The sequence below is a fragment of the Bombus flavifrons genome, chromosome 3 (genome assembly GCF_040668555.2).
Source record: "Bombus flavifrons isolate JBK064 chromosome 3, iyBomFlav1_principal, whole genome shotgun sequence".
Lineage (NCBI taxonomy): Eukaryota > Metazoa > Arthropoda > Insecta > Hymenoptera > Apidae > Bombus > Bombus flavifrons.
Genome location: NC_138444.1, coordinates 566,892 through 582,982, shown reverse-complemented (window position 1 = coordinate 582,982; position 16,091 = coordinate 566,892). Strand labels below are relative to the sequence as shown.

At 27.2% G+C, this 16,091-nt stretch overlaps 3 protein-coding genes across 7 annotated transcripts in view; 1 reads left to right on the top strand and 2 right to left on the bottom strand.

Moving 5' to 3' along the window:
• how (protein held out wings) overlaps positions 1 to 7,299 on the top strand; it is a 46,081-nt gene extending 38,782 nt beyond the window's left edge. For all 4 annotated transcript variants that reach the window (XM_069109704.1, XM_069109703.1, XM_069109702.1 and 1 more), the window contains exon 8: positions 4,305 to 7,299. The gene's annotated coding sequence lies outside the window, so the exon portion shown is untranslated. The remainder of the gene's footprint in view (positions 1 to 4,304) is intronic.
• Positions 1 to 16,091, bottom strand: part of gfzf (GST-containing FLYWCH zinc-finger protein) — a 112,444-nt gene that overhangs the window by 70,499 nt on the left and 25,854 nt on the right. The window lies entirely within an intron of this gene.
• morula (anaphase promoting complex subunit morula) lies at positions 9,037 to 13,192 on the bottom strand. Of its 2 annotated transcripts, none has more exons than XM_069109677.1 (8): positions 12,789 to 13,192; positions 12,187 to 12,622; positions 11,847 to 12,085; positions 11,555 to 11,735; positions 11,245 to 11,470; positions 10,941 to 11,125; positions 9,752 to 10,297; positions 9,037 to 9,666 (listed from the first exon to the last, which is right to left on the bottom strand). In XM_069109677.1, the coding sequence occupies exons 1-8, from the start codon at positions 12,885 to 12,887 to the stop codon at positions 9,227 to 9,229; spliced, it is 2,352 nt and encodes a 783-aa protein (XP_068965778.1). In that variant the 5' UTR covers positions 12,888 to 13,192; the 3' UTR covers positions 9,037 to 9,226. The 2 variants fall into 2 exon arrangements, with proteins under 2 accessions (XP_068965778.1, XP_068965780.1); XM_069109679.1 differs by having other exon boundaries at positions 12,804 to 13,191.

Sequence of the window (16,091 nt, the reverse complement as noted above, 5' to 3'; positions counted from 1 at the left end):
AAGATCCTTCCCTTTTCTTTCTTGTTCTACAACATCTTTTTTCTGTACTTCAAAGCTAAAAATGTATTCTTTTACATATTTATATTACAAACCAAGTAATCAACGACTTGCTATTATTATTTTAGCCATGAAATAATGTCATTTTAAATTCAAAATAATTGATAGTAACGGGTATTTATCCAAAGTATTATAGTAGAAGTATTTTTCACTTTTTTTTAGCATTTTGCTCTTTATAAATAGGTAATGAATTACAATTAATAAATCGTAATGGAGATATCGGTGAGTTTTAATCTTTCTATTATACGTATAAGTATAATGTAACATATAACAAGGTAATAGCAGAATTATGGTGCCTTTTCAAAAAATGTGTATGCTCCGATTATTACATTAACGTATATTCATAACGTTAATAAGAACAACAATGAAATTATTTACAAATTTTATTGTGATATGTAGAGATACAAATGTGTTGCGTTTATTGAATCTTTTATATGTGGGAATTGATTAAAACGCGTAGTATTCGAATAAATATGTTTGAGTCTTGCATAAAGTGCGAATGATGTATCGTACCATTAACCATATAAAAAAATTTACTAATAAATCATAAAGTTCTAGACTGAAAGTAGAGACAGGAATTTTTTTGTATGATGTAATATACATCTGTTTTATGTATATTAAAAACACTTTTAATTCAAATTTACATCTAAATTAAAAAAAAATGTACCAATAATTTTATTTTCGTATAAAACATTGCAATTTTGTATTCCTTTTTATTTACTATACAACTTTTTTAAACAATGATCTTTTAATACGTTTAACATGTTATATAAACAATATCTTTGAAGAATACTTTAATCTTCTTTTTTATTTGTAAGTTAATTTATAATATGTTATTTCCTCTGATGTTTATTAATATGTAATCCAATACTGACGTTAACGTAATAATATTTTCAGTGTTCTACAATAATATCTTTCTTGTAAAATTGTAAAATGTTTCTATTATTGTAATTTGTAAATTTGAAATGTTTTTAAACTGAAAAATATCTATATCAAAGAAAACTTCGAAATTTTTTGTTTGTAAAACTTTAAATTTTTTAATTAAGCGTAAGATGGAACCTCACACTGAAGATTCGTTTATACGCGTAAAATAATCTTGGAAATAGATTCGATCCTTTATTATTAAGAAAGAGTTTTATCAAAATTCTAGTCGATACTATTGTTGAATTATGATATAAGATTTATAATAAATATGAAATTTAGTTAAAAATATTTTATGAAAGACTCAAATCATACTATATTTCGTATTAAATAATTTTTAACATATTATATGTTGAAAGGAATTTTTACTTTGCAAATTAGGTTTATTTAGAATTTCTCTTTCAACGGTTTGAATTTTAATAACGTTATTCAGTATTATAGAAGTGGGTATGGTTAGTGATTTTGTACAACATTAAAGGATCCGATACATATTACCTTTTATACCCTTCACATGCACAATTGAAATAAAAGTTAAAGTTTCAAGGTAATGTTGACTCCCCGCAATTAGGTATAAAGACTAAATATCTTTAAAAAATATATATTACTCCTTCTGTCTTCTTTGCATCATGAAACAAGAAGATAAATGATGGAGAGACTGCGGTATGGTATGGGTGCGCACCTACCCATTCTTTTTCTAAATCTTTTTTACTTCTACACAATTTGTCCGCATTTTTATATTAGTGCTAATCTGAAATCTTCATATTATAGCTATTGATAATCAATGAGAGTACCGTTATCATTGTCGAAGGATAATTGATATAGGATGTACATGAATAAAAACAATACTTTAAAAGTAAAAACGAAAAAAGAAAATAAAAAATACGTTTGAAGAAGAGCAAATATAAATATAAAATACAGCTCTGAAAGTAATATTGTGTACTACGACTGATTTAATATTTACCTACGACATAATATGTAATCTTTATTCAAAGGTCACGTATGTGACCATACATCAAAATCGATAAATTTTTTGGCAACTTGTGCCTGTGGAACACTTATTCATTCCATTTACGTCTGCCTTTTTGTGCGTGTACATTTATACGATATACATACGTATCTACACGTGCGTGTCGTACGTGTATTTCAAATAAATATTTATACAAAGTACAAGAAGAGTAATTTCTTTTTATCTCGAATGAAGAAAAATGACAGGGGTGGTACTACGATACGATGCGAAGGCTTAAGCTACGAAGAAGTATAGTACTTTATCGTATTATTTTTCAACTTCGGATGTTTTCGTTCCACTTGAATCCAGGACATCACTTATATCGCACGAAAATATGCGAATTTAGAAGTACATGTACCTAAAAATTTGCCTGTATATATCGTATTAATTTAATCACTATTTTCTTTAACGTCTCGGGAAACTTACTCGACTAATTTTACCAAAAGTTAAAAATTTTTTCGACGCGTTGTAAACAATTTTTTTTAACAATTTTTGCCAAACTTTATTATCTAGAAATAAAAGATTTTATATTTTAATCCTAAAAATGCATCCTATATCCTTTTTTATGTATCATCACTAACAATACCACGCATAATTTACAATGGCACCTTTATTATAGAAGCGATTTCATTTTTTACACAAAACGTATAACTATGCATTGTCTTTATAAAACTAACCAGAAATGCTCCACATGGCCAAGTTGACACTAACTTGATGTTTCTATTCACATATATACATATATATATATATATCTTCATGTAGCCTATATAATATTTTTATCAGAATAATAGGTACACCAACAAAAGTAATAATCTGGATGAAAAAATCTAAAGAATATTCATTATTTTGATAAACTTAACGAAAATGTAGTATGTTGAATTTTCTTTGTTATTTTATGCTTAAATAATAATGCAACACGTTTATCGTGTGTTCATTGTAAGTGTTAATTGTAGAATAATGGAGGATATATTGAAAAAGAAGGGAAAATGGGAAAAAGTGAGGACAAAATTTATCCAGATGATTCTTAGGGGAAACAAGCATTGAAAATATTCAACAACAATGTAATCACAAAATAGTCAATTGTGAGCAGAAATTTTGAGATATTGAATCTACCTGACAGGTTTTCCTTTGTACATGTTTTGCTGGACAATTAACGCTACGTATTTATATAATGTAAACAGATCTTAACACCATATGCAAAGGTATGCTTTTTTCAGAGATTGTAAAATAGACCTATTTTATTGTACGGCACGCGTGTAATTCATTGGCCTTTTGACACCTGCTTGATGATAGGATATTAATCGTTATAGTTAATACGATTCACAGTAATAATATTGCTGTAACTATGGATTTAATATCATACGTACGTACAGTGTCATTTAACGCTACTATATGGTGGCAGGTGCACACCCAAGCTGCCTACAAAATGATATAATTTTTTGGGAAATAACGAATTCCTCGCATTTTAAATAACTAAAAATCATCTTACCACCTACTATTCTAAGTCTGCTTTTTTACACTTGTTTATGTCTTTAAATCGTTCCGTTTTAGAATCTTGTACACAATTTTATATATTTATCTTCTCGACTATCCTAAGCGCGGGGAGGGCACATGATTATGTGAAACTTATAACCAAAATACATAGTTTAACCCTCTAATGATCGATCGATTCTTTTATCGATTTCTTTTATAAGAGAAAGGCAGAAAAAAGCTATCATCATGTCAGATCATGCACATTGTAACAATAATAACGAAGCTTGGAAAAATGATGAAATCCTCTAAATTATATGTATACCTGCATACATATATGTCAAGTTTGTGAACTTTCGGTAATTAGAGGGCTGTTAATTGTAAACGATGAATGACAAGTAACGAAGTATGAGCTTCATTTCATCGATATATAATATTCTGACAATGTTTCTATCACGTGTATCATGTTTTATATGAAATAAATGCTTATACACTAATATTGACCAAAAGGGAGTGCGAAGCAGTTGCTTGTTAATCGTTATTTCTTTGATTATACTCGTTTCATTAGACGTTAACTTTTACTTTTTATATGTGAATACGTACCTTAAATTAATAAAACGAATCTCTTATTAGGCGATCGGGCAAATGAATTCCTTTTAATCGTTTAATAATGTAGGTAACTTAAAATGCAAAAATATCTAAGGAAAGGCAATGCTTCCCACTAACTACATTTCTTTCAACTATCGAACTGTTCAAAAACTTAATGTTAACATGAATCGATCATAATTAAATTACTAACAATCTGTTTTTCTTTTCTTTCTTTTTAACCTTGGTTGCCCATGGCCTATAGGCTTGGAGTGCTAACAATGGAATCCACTCGCCCCGTGCTAACACCTGGACTCTGGAACAACATCCGCGTTCGATCGGTTCACCAACCAGATGACCACCTTCGCCGTTCGCATCACCAGCCCTGTTGTTCGTCAAGTTTATCCATCCTGTACCCTCTTCGTGTCTTTAAAATTGTACAGCCTTGTTTAAATTGCTTTGCTCGTTCCGCTAGCGTTCGTTTGTGCTGGCGTTTCCAACGTCAGACAGGTAATTAAGTCTCTGATTGTGAGTTACTTACCGACGAAAAAGTCTCAATTTTCAACAAAAATCAATCAGGATCATAATTAAATGCATCTTTATTTTTAACGCAAACAAAGCGATAATTTTGCAACATTTTTTATTTCGAAGCAAAATTAAAATTATTTCGGTTCTACTGCATAAATTTGAGGAATTTGCGTGAATTTCAATGAATCACCGCTATAAAATTAATCCAATACCAACATAATTTATTATCAATTCTTTTGCTTCTTGAACATAACTATTTTGCGAAGTACAGAGTTATTCGACTATTATCTTTACGTATATACCATCATCATTTTTTCACGTTAAAATACTAACTTATTTATTATTAAAATATTAAATTTCAAATTTTTTCGTATAAAATGTTTCAAGGCGTGATATAACTAGAAAATAATAGATTTTCAACATTACTAAATTCACAATTATTATTCATTGAATAATCTACAAAAAATCGCATATATATGCATGATTTGCAACATGTATAATACGTGTAAATAGTACGTATCTATAGAAATTCTCTATAGCGTATACCATTATGAATTATATTCGCTAAATTTGTGACATGTCGTAATGTGGAACAATAGTACCTATCTTTTAAGTATCGTTCCATTTATCTTCTTACTGTTATTATTTCTTCTTCATATTACCTACAATTTAAATTGAATATTTGTAAATCTTACTATATTTAGTAACGATTTAGTCGATGCTTGAACGTATTTTTGCTACGTATGTATATGTACGTGTGATTAATGAAAGTTAAGTTTCTAATAATATGCACAATGAAATACGCATAAAAACACTATTCATACAAGAAACAGAATCATAAACGTTTGTTTTACGAATTTTTAATACCTTATAACTTCTGATTCCATTATATGTATAGTACTCCTAGCTGAATAATGTTCTCAAAGGCGATTGACTCGATATTACTTTAATTTAATTGATATGTACGAAAAATTAAAATTTCAATAATACATATATGTACATATGTTATACATTTGTATAATGAATAAGTAGGAAATATTCAAAATTCTTGCAAATTATTTTTCAAATTAATTTATCAGTAATATAAGAATCTCATTTTTCTGTTATATCACACCTCTTAGATGACATATATACTAAAAATTCATTTTAAACAATATACATGTTTCTATTTAGTACAGTTTATCACAGATTATAAAATGAAGTTTTCTGCATAATAGCTATATCAATTTTTTTAGTACTTACGTCCTTATTAGAGCAATATGAATGAATAGGGAGAGAAAAGGGGCTAAAAATTTAAATAACATTATGTATTTTATATAACTTAGAAAATAATATATCCACATGTAATAGGTGCAATATAAAATCAAAATTTGTTTTCATTTTGATACTTTTTAACTGAAATTGAATAGTTTAACCCGCGAAAAAAACAATTTTCTAAATAAAAATTTAAGAATATTTTTGTTTTAATGTTAAGTGAGAGCTATTTACAGAGATAAAGTTTTATACCAATAATAGCATGTTAAATAATTGTTATATTAATAGACGATTAACTATAACATAACACAAAAATATAAAATTTTACGTGTCAAATTTAATTATAAGTAAGAAATTTACTAGATACTTTGTATCTAACTTTTTGAATTTACAACTCATTAATTTGATCAAGAAAAGCTAAGAAAATCAAAATATATTTGAAGATATTAATTAAGTATTAAGAATATAAAATGTCTCTTTAAATACGTATATTAGTTTGTTGTGTGGTTAGGAAGAATCTCCACTTTTTAACAAAGAGATACATATGTAATATTTTATTATTTTATAATTTGAAAATTCTGTTATGTAATATTACGGTGCAATTTACTTGTAAAATAATAGACTTTGATCATTTATTGAATATTTTCAATTTTACTTATCTAGATAAATTCACAAAGAAACCATTTATTTTTCTTTCCTTTTTATAAATGTAGATTAGGAAGGGTTGTTTATAAAATCGATATTTCTACAAATGGTGAGCAATTTAATTAAGACAAAGAACAGCATATGGAAGTTGTTTACTACCTTCATCGTTATTTGGAATATATCTACATTTATAATGTTATACAATGAAGTTATCTATATATAATAGAAGAGAGTGTTTATATGTGAGATTGATTTATTTACCAGTCAATAATATCATTTAGATATACAAATAATATTCTGTTAATCATTTAGATTTGCCATATGTACATGTAATAAGAACTTTCTATCATGTTCATTTGTGTATATTTGATGATCTGTGTAACATGCTTGTACTTTAAACAAGCATTTTGAATATTTTCAACTATATAAGGACAAACAACTATTACTTTGTGTAAATAGATTATAATTCATGATCTAACTGTACCAAGAATGATCTGAATTCTACTTAAGTTTATAGCTTAAAGTAGTATATCCACTATATTTTAATACAATATGTAATTCAAAATAATGATGCAAAAAAAACACAGATATTTTACAAAAGTACATACATATGTAGGAGCGGGGGAAGTTGAAAATTGATGAAACTTTTGCCGTGTATTTAGTGCAATGATGATATCATAAATATATATATATATATATATACACGTATGTGTATATGTATCTATCTTTGAGTCACACATAAAATAATAAGGTAGAAATATATACATATTTTACTTCTTATTTGGTCTTATATAAATGTCCTGGTTTTGAAAATCACTAAAATATATTCTTTGATATTTTATGTCGGACTTTAATACTAAGTAAAATATAATAGTGCATTAAATATTAATTACCCTTTTTAAATAAAAAATAATACAGATTATTTTTAGTGAATGATATTAATTACTGATTATGTATTAAAAATCTATATATTATTTGATTGGTATGATAATTATATAATCAAATTTTTATCATACTTTCCCTTAATAATAAAGGATTTATAACTGCATCATAGGCAGCAAAAGTGTTATAAATTTCAAAAATTAAGAAAATTTGTTTACAATAATCAATATATAATATTCGACAACTTCTAGCAATCTCAAACAAAAGTTCTTTCTTCTATTTTTTCTTCTATCGAGACTTTTTCTTCTATTTTCTTAGAAACAAAAAATTTTTAATCTTACGTATATATAAATATATCATATATAGATTATGAAATACTTACATTCATATGTATCATTACTAGATTCAAGACGTTTGATATGTATCTTAAATTCGGCAAAATTGTCTCTATTTTTTAACTTTCCCTTTTAATATTAAACAAATTATTATATGTATTCATTGACTGTTTATATGTAGATGAACCTACATATTTTTTAAGTCTTATACAGTTGCAGGTACATACACATGTTACAAAATACGCATACAAATTTTTAAAAACATAAAAAACAATTTAGAAATAACAATATGATATATCATACTATCGCTATGACATATTGTTCTCATATGCGAGACACTGTTTTTGAAATGAATGTATGATATATAGTCATTAATATTTAATCACAGTCAGAGAAGTAACATTGTATTTTTTCATTATATTTGGAAAACTGTAACTTTGAAATGTTAATAATATTACCATTAATAATCTATTTGCTATTAATAATCAGTCATGGCAAAAACTAGTTAATATTTGTTTAATTCTATAGTGTTCTAAGTTTGGTAACAGTATGTAACATATATGTATATATGTTACAAAACATTAAAGATACTTTCATCAAAATTATTTTAATTGGATTAGATTATTTAAAAATATTTAACATTGAGATCAAGGAGTAAATATCATTTGTATTCACAATACTTATTCAAACAACATGTATATGTACCTTTATATGCATATATGTATACATACATAGATTTATATATGTATGTATGTATACAGTTTTGTTATTAAGAATATTTGTATTTACTATTTACGTTTATTACAATAGTTGCTTAATTCTTGTCAAAATTTATAAAATGATTTGTTTTATATTTTATTTTATTGTTGATATTTCTGTCAACAATGCAAGATATGTAGCAAGTATAGGTCAAAATATAAAATAATTTTATTTTCAAATTATCTAAAAGATCTATTTATTAAATGTGTAATTAAGGTTTTCCATTGTTCATTGCAATTTTTCCATACATATCAGAGAAGGGCAAGAAATATTGCTGTATAAATATAATAATAACATTTTGATATTTTTAAGTATAGAGGATACTAAGGAGAGTATACTTTTTAAAAAATTGTGCTGCAAATGATGTGAATGGTATGCAAAGATGATATTAATTTCTTCGAGAAACTAAAATATAATATATAATTAAACTATAATGTGCATGTATATATAATACTTAACTATGCAGGCAACTATATTAATATATTGAATTTATTATATTATGCAATTTGTTTATAAATGCATTACCGAAATATTTTGTTATAACTGTATCTATTATCTGATTAGTAACATATAATTTACGCGTTAGAAAAAAAGTAATTCTCGCCTTCATCTTTATTATACAGTATATAAAATTTCATTGTTGCTCAGTATATTAAACTATGGATTTAAACAATATAATACAAATTAATTTTTATTATTAATATCATTGTATGAAATCAGCTTTTAAACATTGATGAGTTTATCGCATATTATACATCATATAATACAAAGAATTAAATAATAATTATGATTTTGGTAAACGATATAAGCCACCTGAAAATAATAGTTGATGTTCTCTCACTTTTCTATCAAGAAATTGTCTCAATTCAGGTAAGCCACATTCCATTGCTCCTGGACCTTGAGACGCGAACATTTTTAACATTTGATGAATTCTTTCTAAAGGCATAGAATCTAAATTGGTTAGCATGCCAACAATATAAGACCAAAACACTTGAAGTTCTTCCTCCCTCTGATCACTTGCAGATGCCATTGCACTTTCTACTTCTTCTTCCAGAACAATGTCTGATAAAGATCTGGTTTTCGTCGAACTTTCTTCTTGTAATATGAAGACATCATTAGAAATTTCTTTCAAAAGACCTTGTGAAACCCAGAAAGTTATTTTTCTTCTTAACACAGTTGCAGGGGCATGCATTATTTCTGCAAGTTCTTCTAGAGCCCATTCTTCTACAAGTTGAAAAATACAATGAATATATTAATATTAAACAAATTTAAGGATGTTAATAATAACATGTGCATAAATATTTCTTACTCTTATCTTGAAAATGTAAGATTATTGTAGCATGTATGGGTGTTACATTTATATCTAATTTTCTATCTTTTAATTCAATTTCTAAATTAACATTTCCGAGATGAGGTTTCCAACAAAGTGTTCTATTTCCTTTTAGAGTTTCAAATGCTTTTACATATTTGTTTAATTGGTCTTGTACAATTTTAGGTAACTCTAATTTCCAGTTTTCTTTAAATGGTGGCCAAAACTGTGCTGATAATATCAATGCAGATGTAGGGAAGTGCTCTTTTTCTAAAGTGTAACTAGCATCAGATTGTATATGTCCATCTATTCTTTTAGAATCATATACATCTTTTAACATAACTTCACAGTAATGAAGTTGATTTTCTCCAAAACGCCTTTTCAATAATTCTAAATGACGGATTTCTCGTTCAGTATGATAATTTAATTGAGACAGTAGTCTGTCTGCTAATAATGTACGATATTCATTTACAAATAGATCTTGACTACCATATACATTTACTAACATCGATATTATATCTGACATTCTGCGTTGTGCTGATTTTGCTATAAAAAAGAGATTTAGATCTATTTTAGTAAGCCCAAATGTGTACTTTGTAAGAATTATTATATAATAATGTATAAAAAAATTAGTTAAAATTTAAATAGGAATGTTGTAAAGAAAATTCTATTAAAATTAAAAAGAGGTTGTGCAGCCAGGTGTTTATAAAATAAATTTGCAAGTTTAAATATATTGAAAATACTACATACTACATGCTACATACTACAATATTGCAGTAAAACATTTTCTTAGTTTATGCAATAGTTGCATACACAAGATCTTTTGATTATTTTTTAACAAATACAGAATGGAAAAATTCAAATTAGGTAAATTTTAGTGGTCATAAAGAAGGTTCTTTTTATCACAATCTGCATATCAATAATAATCCTAAATGCTTCTAATTCTAAATAATTCTAAAATCTACTTATAATACATATATAATAGACTTATATATATAGATTTTGAATTGTTATCTAAATATTACATAATCAGATATGTAAATAGAAACAAATGTATCTTAAATGGAAACATAACCAATACAACATTCCTTGGAGGAGACATATTTCTATTATTTTAGTATAAAACATAAAATTCATATTCAGTGTTTCGACTAATCATCTTAAAACACCTTAGATGTTATAAACATACCAGGATCAGCATCAACAGGATCTGGCATCCATTTGTCCCAATCTTCATTTTCTTCATCGCCAGAACCATCATCTAATTGTAAAGATTCGCCCTTGACTAGTTCATCAGCTAGATCACTTGGTGAGTCATCAAGCAAATCACTCACTACGCAACGTACAGTATCCTCTCTGGTTCTTAAATAAATTCTAAATAATATGTAAAAGCGTTTAAATATTTTGTGAAAAAGTTCATTGGTGATTTAACAGATTATAATTAGTACACTTTAATAATTGTTGATAAAATATGATTTTAATATAATAGTTACTTAATAGGTTCTGTTATTGTTTCAAGGAGGACACCTGTAGGATCCAATTGTCTCAATGCTCTTATAGCTGCAATATAAGCTGTTATTATATCTGGTGTATTTACGCCTGGATGTAATAATCTCGTTTTTAATGCTTCTTGTAGACTTTCTATTAGGACTTTACGTAAATCAGTTCGTTCTAGACAAATACGTAAATCATCTATTGCAGGTTGAGAATCAGGATACTCTAAACATAAAAAACAGTATAAGTAACATAAATATGAATGTAGCAAGTATAAGAAGATATATGTGTGAACTATGTTTTAATAACCTATTATGATGTCAAAGAGTTGTTCAATTCTAAATCTTGTATATGTTTCATATAAAAAATGAGACAGTTTCTGTTTAAATTTGTCTATAGCATTACGAGTTTGATTAGTCAAAGATACAACCTTTGAAAAACCACCAGAATATATTCTTATTAACCAACTCATAACAACCGTTTCAAGCCACTGTGAAATAAAATATAAAACATGACATTGATTATATTATTCATTGCGTTCAAGAAGTCAGGCAAGTACAGTTTATATTATGTAAGTGGAGTATGTATAACAAAATCTTACATTTTCTAATGATTTTAATTGTGACACATCAAATGTTTTATCACATGATTGACTGACATGATTTTTAATACGTATATGTATCAGTGATGTAAGAACATTACCAACTAATCTCTCTAATAGTTCTAATTCAATTAATTTTCTATTTGTTTCGTGGAACATAAATACAATCATTTGACACTGACATTTATCTACTTCCTGATAACAACCCATACATTGAGCACTATCACTTCCAGTAGTTACTGCAAAGTAAACACTCAGTAGTACAGTAAGTACAATATATAAATATTAAAATTTTGTTATTTACTTTCTTATAATTAAATTGTAACAGAAAACTAAGTACCTTGTGTAGAACTATCTGCACTACAAAATACATTAAACGCGATTTTATAAAATTGTTCAACTATGTGTTCATAGTGAAGTGGTAACTGACTTAATAGCGTAGATCGTACAATTAATTTAAATTGACCTAGTACGTTGTTCCCATTTGTTGTAGATTGAACTGTTTCATTTTGTGTTAAGTATTCTAACTTTTTTAATAATGGCAAAAATTCTGTTAAACTTATATATAATCCATCTACTGCATTTTTAAAATGTTCGAAACCTTGTTGTCCAGTCACATTATTTGTGAATTGTTTCCAAAATGTGGGTGCTACATTTTGCCGAATATATAACTCTATATGATAAATAACTATATCTTCAACAAACTGTGTCAAATTCAACCTCTTTATTTCTTTAATCACATCTGCAAATTCTTCATCTGTACATTCATTTTGAATCTAAAACAAATATTAAGTTACTTACTTTACAAATATTAAGTTATTATTTTAAACACATATTTCAAGAATATTATATGAATTTGATTATGTATTAAATTATAAGCACTCAATAAAGTATTTGTTACTACTAAGTATATTTTCAAGACAAGCAAATCTAGATATTTACCAAATATAAACAAACCTTTTCATATAAAATAGGAAATGCATACTGAACTTGAGGGAAAAAATCGTTTTTATTGATCTGAGATTTATCCATATTATACATATATAATTTAACCAATTTTGAAATTATAATCACTTTTCATAATTGATTATCTGGTAATATTTTTCTTCTGAATTATTAAGAAATTAAGATATAAAATGTATTTAAATATATGTTAATCAAAAGAGAATATTGATCATACATTTCGGACTCTTTCAAAATAAATACAATATTTTGCTACATAAACTGCTGAAGAACTTATCTACTGTTACTATTAATGTAACAATACCTATTATAAATATAAACAAAAACATACACGACTAGCATTACGTAGTAAGGTTATTTCAGAAATGAATAGGAAGGGAGATCGTCAATGCTTATGGGCGATACGTATGTAGTAAAATTCAACTAAAAACTGGGTACTAGTTGTAAAAGTAAGAGCCTCTCGTGGTCAATGACTGAACTAGTCGTACGTTTCGTCTTCAGTGTTTTTACTGGGAGAAGTATGAGAATGCATAGCGAGAGAGGAAATGTGTAATCGTGCGACCCTGCTTCACTGCATTGTATCGGTAAATACTGTAAAGAAGAAATGTACACATGGCACGAAGCAGTATCAGAACAAATATATGTCAATTGTAAGTATCCATTTGAGAATTCCTTCTGATAGTTTCTCACAAGAGTACTGTCAAGTTGTATGTTCATTTAAGAACTCTCAAAATCGTGTCATTTGAGATTAGTCTAGATAGTATGTGAGTCGTATGCTAACATTCCGCAGTTCATTTTGAAACACGAGATGTATACTTGATCCGAAAATAGAAGTTTTATTAATGAGCTGAAACTAGAAAATAAACTATAAGTTGTCAATGATACCAGCAGAGAACGGTGTTAAATTAATGGAAGATTACAATAAATTATTTGCGAAAAATGTGGAATAAACAGAATGTGTTCTTTAAGTTGTATTGAAGAAATATGTTATATAAAATTCTATACTTCATTTATGATATAGATTATCCTATTTTATACATTGTTTACAATTTCATAGGAAACTTCAATGTTAATTCAAAATTATATACATAATTGATTGATATATTTGTGAGAATGACAGTTTATAAGAACACGCCTCCATTATAACTGTATATGCAATAATCCACATATATAGACTGGGCCCAAGACTTACCACTCCAAAATCTATAAAGTACATGTGTATATATATTTTCTTCTTTTCACAGAACGATATTGATGTATATCAGTGTTATTAATATTATATATATTCCAAAAGAATTTGAAGCAGAATTAACATATATATATATATATATATATATATATATGTTCTTAATAAAGTGAATAAACTGTGTTACATTTCTACAGTATGTCTTAATGAACCAAAAAGATTTCTGAAGGCTTTTACTATAATGTTTTGTCTTTAAGAGGTGTATATTGACTTGTGTGATGTATTTTGACTTATGTATACTTTCATATCATATGTGATGGTTGTTTGTTTTAACTTTTAATTAGTATAGAATGCGTGAAAGATAGCTCTAATTTTTCATTCTTTCTTAAGGCATGAATTATGATAATAAATAATTATAAAAAAAAAAGGTTTTCAAAATATTTGATATTGTTTAACTAGGTTTGGATCTCTTCATTATTAATGTATAAAGTAGAAACAACTGAATTTGATTTGTATTCTGCACTTGTATCTGCAATTATGTACATGATAATGCAATAAACATTAGCAGCCTGTGAGACCTCTTATGATAGTTACGTAAGTTTCAATGTCTGTAATAATTAAAAATTAATGCATAACTGAGACCTTTTAACCAGTGTTTCACACACAGTTTCCATTTCCTAAGGCACTATTGTATATGCACATGTAACTGCAATGATATATTTTCTGAAGTTATTCATTTGTCACGGTGCACTTTAGGAAATATTGTTAATGACGCGTACTTTTATGTACCTCTCTATATAGTGCCAGTGTATCCTGAGAAGTTTTTTAGCTTGTCTTTAGAAGCTGATAGCAATTTTTTAGTACAGAATTTACAAGTTAATTGTTGTATAAATTTAAGTTCGTTCTAAAATCTTTTTACATGAATAGCAACAAAAATTCGATTAGTCCTCGAAAATATTGTTGAATTCTATACCCTAATATTACTGACTAGCAGGTTAAGAGTTGAAAACAATATGTGCAAGTCCTCTACTTAATAATATTATTATAACACCAATGGATACTTATCTATACAAATATATACATTTGCATGTACTGTTCAAATATATTTTACGTCTATTTTATAACAGATTATAATAGATTATAACCTAAAACAATTTTAATAACATAACTTATAGTATATATAGTGTTTATAATTATTATGTAATGATTAATTTTGCATCTATACTACATATACACAAGAAAATCTAACCAGCTCTCAACAGCTTAACTAATTCACGTCTTGATATCACAAGATTCCTTCCTAATCTAGTTTCTTCTCTTTTCGTCATTTTGTTGTCTATGTAGATTTTTTGTCCTGTAAGTTCCTTTTTGTTTGCTTTTTTCATTTTATTTTCGATATTTATAAGTTGGACTTTTATTATGCCTACTCCTATGTTTAGGTTGTCCGTTATAAATTCTTGAGTTTTTTCAATGTTGTTCTTAATTTCTAGCTCTTTAATTGTTAGGCTGTTTTTTTTTCTCTTTCTTGCTTCTGATCTTGACCGTTATCTTCAAATACCATATTCTCATTTCTAGTTTCAAGTTTCAATTTTTCTTCTTGCCATGCTTGTTCTGTTTCTTCAAATTTTCCTTTTAAAACTATAACATTCTTCATTATATTTTTTATTTCTGCATTTTCTTTTCACACTTCTCTAACTTCTTTGCTTATTTCTTTCAGTTTGGTTGGTATTTGGGTAAGAGCATAGTGTTACGTCGGGCGACACTCTACCTAGACCAGGCCACACACCGCGGGCAAGATGGTAACCAGATGTCCGCTCGTCCTCACTGCCTACCCTCAATAGTCTCAAGGACCCATCATAAATCTCAATAATTTACTAGCTAAGGTCCTTCATACCAAACAAATATCCCTTTCTAAATCGCCTTCTAAAGAGTATTGTCTACTACGATTTGACACGGGAAAGTTAGATTTTTCTCACGCATGATGCTTCCCACCAGGAACTTTCTATCGAGGGCGGCTAAGGCCCTTCCTAGTCCACCAACCTTCTTTTACCCAATCAGAAGCAATGTCTACTGCCCTCACTTTCCTAACGAAAATT